The 4729-nt window shown below is 41.4% G+C and overlaps 1 protein-coding gene across 1 annotated transcript in view; it reads right to left on the bottom strand.

The window, feature by feature from the left end:
- Positions 1-4729, bottom strand: part of afap1l2 (actin filament associated protein 1-like 2) — a 36333-nt gene that overhangs the window by 640 nt on the left and 30964 nt on the right. The window contains exons 14-18 of the mRNA XM_017484039.3: positions 3581-3781; positions 3063-3402; positions 2736-2909; positions 2355-2542; positions 888-1025 (exon numbers count right to left, since the gene is read on the bottom strand). Of these exons, the coding sequence (XP_017339528.1) occupies positions 888-1025; positions 2355-2542; positions 2736-2909; positions 3063-3402; positions 3581-3781 (1041 nt within the window). The remainder of the gene's footprint in view (positions 1-887; positions 1026-2354; positions 2543-2735; positions 2910-3062; positions 3403-3580; positions 3782-4729) is intronic.

Genomic DNA, 4729 nt, shown 5'->3' with positions numbered 1-4729 from the left:
CTGTGCAGAAAAGGGAGTTTGTGTGTTAACCAGGTCTGCTTCAACTAATGTCAAATATTAATGGTATGCAAGCAACTCAAGGGGACACTGGAATATACATAGCTCACAATGTCTTTATTTGAAATTACTTTCAAGAACTACTGGTGTTGGTGTTTTAGTTTCTGAGACATAGATATGTCTGTGGCCTGTAGTGCATTATGCTAGTAACAAGCCAGTGGCAATAGTTTTGGCTATGTACCCCAGTAGATGTTAAAATAAATAAATAAATAAATAAATAAAAATGCTCTTAGTTACAGTGCAGCATGTCAGTTTAATTTCTGATATCAACATCTACATTTAGGTGAATCATATAGGAATGACGGATCTTTTTATAAATAGCAGTCCTTTTTCAGGGGATGATACTGATTATGACAACATAACGTAATTTTATACAAGATATCACTGAAAATCCCAGGACAGCTAAAGTATAAACCCACTGCTTGGGTGCTTGAACAAGGCTTTTAACTTCAATTGCTCAGCTCTTGCAAGGTTTTTCCCCTTACTTACAGGTTTGGTATAAAACTGTCTACAAAATGTATAAATGCAAATACACCTGAAACATGCAACCCACAGACATAACCATACATTGTGTGTCTTTTCTGATGCCAGGTATGTGATAGACATTTTCACTTCCTGCTACTTTTGGCGCCTGAAGTATGTGGAAGTGATTTTAAAAATGTACTGGAGTCAAAACTTAATTTTCAAGCAAAACTGTTCTTAGTTACTCTGAAACACACAATGAAGTCCTCATGTAACAAGAAGGACTTCAATGTGTGTTTCAGAGTGACTGAGAACAGTTTTGCTTGAAAATGACAGGCTCAAAATCATGGTTACTTAAAGTCTCCTACCTTGGCTTTCTGCAGTACATTTCCTTTGCTGGGTGCCATGATGGATAGGGGCCTGTTTTTCAGGGTCGTTGCTGAGTTAACAGGTGAGAAGTCGCTGTTGTTGATGGGAGCGGAGGGGGCAGGAGGGGTGACCTTGGGCTGAAAAAATAGGGTCAGTACATCAGCATCTGGTAGAAGAAAGTGAGCATTCCCTGTGGGTAAAACAGTCCCTTTATACAGTCATATGGGGAAAAAAAACAAGTACACCCCATGGACAAGCGAACAGTTCATCCTCTTTGAAACAGTGTCTATTAATAAAGTTGATACACTGTCAAATGACACATAAAATTGACATTTTGTAGTAATTTTCACAATTTACATGAACAAAAAACAGATCAGTCACATGGAAAAAATAAGTACCTCACTACATTCATCACACCTTCAAATCCATAAAATTAAAATCAGGTGTTGAAGATCAGGTGCCAGTGATTAAAACCTGCTTAAGGAGTGTATCTCATATCTATTGTCTGGTGTTCCCTTTGCTATTGAGGTGTGTGGCATCAGCTTGCCAAGATCTGAAGAGTTCTGGCCTTCAGAAAAAAAAAAACTTGTGTAGTTTTACACAAGTAAATACAAGTAGTCCAGGACTGGCCATCCCAGGAAATTCAGAGCAGACTGTCTGATGCAAAAAGACAGACATAGTTGCATTGATTCAACTATGAATTCTACATCATATCAAAGAGTGTTTTGAAGATGTGTGGAATGTGAGGAATGTTGAAATGTGTGGCCATCTGTCCGAAAGTTGAAGTTGAACCGAAAATGTACCTTTCAATAGGATAATGATCCTAAGCACACTAGCAAATCCACCAAGGAATGGTTCAAAAAGAAGAAATGGAGGGTTATGGAATGGCCCAGTCAAAGCCTGGACTTGAATCCCATTGAAATGTTGGGGGGGGTGGGGGGTTTGAAATGGGCAGAACATGTAAGAAAACCCTCAAACATCTTGCAACTGAAAGAATATTGCATGGAAGAATGGTCAAAAAATTCCAGCAAGTTGATGTCAGAGACTGGTGAACAATTATGCAAACCACCCACAAGAAGTTTTTCCTTAGAAAAATATCACATCTCTTGATATTTCTGTTGAATAAATGATTGAAGAGGCTTAATTTTCCTTGTGGTTTTGTTCAAGCATATCAACTTTATTAATAGACACACTTTCAAAGATGATCAAATGTTCGCTTGTCTAAATTTGTCACAGAAGCCAGCGCTTTCCATGGGGTGTACTTATTTTTTTCACATGACTGTATATATCTGAGAATAATCAAATCAGTTGCAGTTTGATAAGGGACTGCTGATGTGGTTTACACTTTGAGTATTCAGTATAGCAGTAATGCTATAATTTTAATAACGTATCTGAGTCAGCCTCCATGTGTAAGTAATCAGTACAGCAAATCTCTAGAATGAGACCATGTTAGTAAATACACTGACCGCTGGTAACTCCAGTAGGCTGCTGTCCACTGTGGTGCCCAGAGTAAAGGGTCCAGCCTCCACCTTCCTCAAGCTCTCCTTTACCTCCATCAGCCTGAGCTCCACCTCCACTCTCCTTTGTTCTGCCTCGCGGCATGCTTCCTCCTTCTGCTTCAGACATGCCTCCAGAGTAGTTTGTTCAGAAGGATCTGTACAAGGCAATGAAATAGGACAAAAATTAAAATAAACAAAATAACTCAAAGGACACGTTTACCACATAATGTTATGTCAGAATTTGTCATAACTTGCACACTTGTAAATCACATTTACACTCGGATCCTGCTGCCATTTATTATTAAGATGTTGAAGACGACCTTTGTACAATAGAGGGAGCTGATGTACCTTGACATGAACTCAGCTCCTCTTTTGCTTCCCGTCTCTCCTTCCTCAGTGAGGCCAGTGTGGTCTTGACCTCCTCCCTCTCTCGCTCCAGCCGTTCTTTCTCATCTGTGAAGCGTCGCACGTCAGCCTCCGTTCGGTTCTTCCCCAGCTTCACCTCGATTGACCCTGAGTACACTACACAGAACAGAATGTGGAGGAGAGCACAGCTTTGTCCAAAATCAGATCGTTTAGATAGTGAAAGCAAATTCTTGAAGTGAATGACCTGAAAATAGTACAATGACATTAAATGAAACTGTGTATGAAACTAGTGTTGGCCTGGGATCTTACCTGCTGCAGATGACTTCAGTCTGTCAAGGGCCCTGTCGGTACTTGCAGCCCGTACTCTTGAGGCTGGGGGACTGTTGGGTGTGTTTGAAGCTGTAAGGAGCTGATTGTGAGGTGAGGAAGGTAAGGAAGAGCCCTTCTTCTGGCCTTCCTTACTTGGGAGGCTGAACCACTGGGAATGGGGTTGGTCTTGTTGGGTCTGGTTCTGTGGTTGGGGCTGAACAGGAGGACTTGGGGAAGTGCTGTTGTCCACATCCAATCTTGGGGGAACGGTTGGAGGATCAGGATATTCTCTGGGTGTAGGTAATAAGGCTTCATACTCAGATTCTGCAGATACACCTTCCTAAGAATGGGGCAGAGATTAAGTTTTTAGAAACGCAGGCCAAACCCAGTGTTGATGCTTCATAATGAATAGATGTATCTAAAACCAACTGACTTAACTACATAGCTTAACAATACCTTATTTTGATAGGCTTGCTGGGTGAAATGAGATGAGAAAGGTGTGTTCTGTTAGTCCTTACCTGACTGCCGAGGTCATGTTGCCTATTACTTGGAGCTGGGGCTGGATTGAGCTCTTTCCTTGTTGTAGGGGATGAATGGGGGGACACTTGGCCTGAATTTGTGTGGAGGAAGGAGCGGACAGGGATCAGATCCAGATATACCCTGTCCTTCCCATCCTGTTCCGGATTAATCACCATCTCACTGTTGCCATCTTGACTCTCCTGTATGACAACAACAGATGAATACACGGACGCAGAGGGTTTCCATTTCAGAAAAAGTTCCAACTGAAATCCCTTACAGGCTACAAATGTTAACCATCCACAGTCCCTCTATTACTTAATCCAAGTACAACCCCAATTCCGAAGAAGTTGGGACAGTATACAAAATGAAAAAAGTCATGAAAATTCAATTCACCCTGTACTATATTGAAAACACATTATTAACACATTATTTCATGTTTTACCTTGTGAATTTAATATATTTTTGAAAATATACACTCATTTAAAATCTGATGACTGTTTACCACTGTGTAACATAACTGTTTCATTTAATAACACTTATTAAGTGTTTGGGTGCTGAAGACACCAGTTGGTTAAGTTTACCAAGTGGAATTTTCCCCCATTCATCCATTATGCATTTCTTCAGCTGCGCAATGTACAGGGCCTTCGTTGCCTTATTTTGCGCTTCATAATGCACCACACATTCTCAATCAGAGACAGGTCAGGACTGCAGGCAGGCCATGCTGGCACCCGCACTCTCTGCTTACGCAACCATGTGCGTGTAATCAGGGTAGAATGTGGTTTGGCGTTGTCCTGCTCTGGATGGCAGCATATGTTGCTCCAAAATGTGTACATATCATTCTGCATTAATGCTGCCTTCACAGATGTGTAAGTTACACATGCCATGGGCACTGACTCTCTCCCATACCATGACAAATGCTGGCTTTTGGACCTGACGCTGATAACAGCTTGGGTGGTCTTTTTCCTCTTTGGCCCGGAGAACACGACGGCTATTTTGTCCAAAAACTATTTGAAATGTTGACTCGTCAGACCACAAAACACGATTCCACTGTGTTACTGTCCATCTCAGATGAGACCGAGCCCAGAGAAGTCGGCGGCGTTTCTGGACAGTGTTGATGTATAGCTTCTACTGTGCATAGTAAAGCCTTA

The sequence above is a fragment of the Ictalurus punctatus genome, chromosome 13 (genome assembly GCF_001660625.3).
Source record: "Ictalurus punctatus breed USDA103 chromosome 13, Coco_2.0, whole genome shotgun sequence".
NCBI classification, from domain to species: Eukaryota; Metazoa; Chordata; class Actinopteri; order Siluriformes; family Ictaluridae; genus Ictalurus; species Ictalurus punctatus.
The sequence above is the reverse complement of the archived record's forward strand: the minus strand, read 5'-3'. Positions and strand labels throughout refer to the sequence as shown.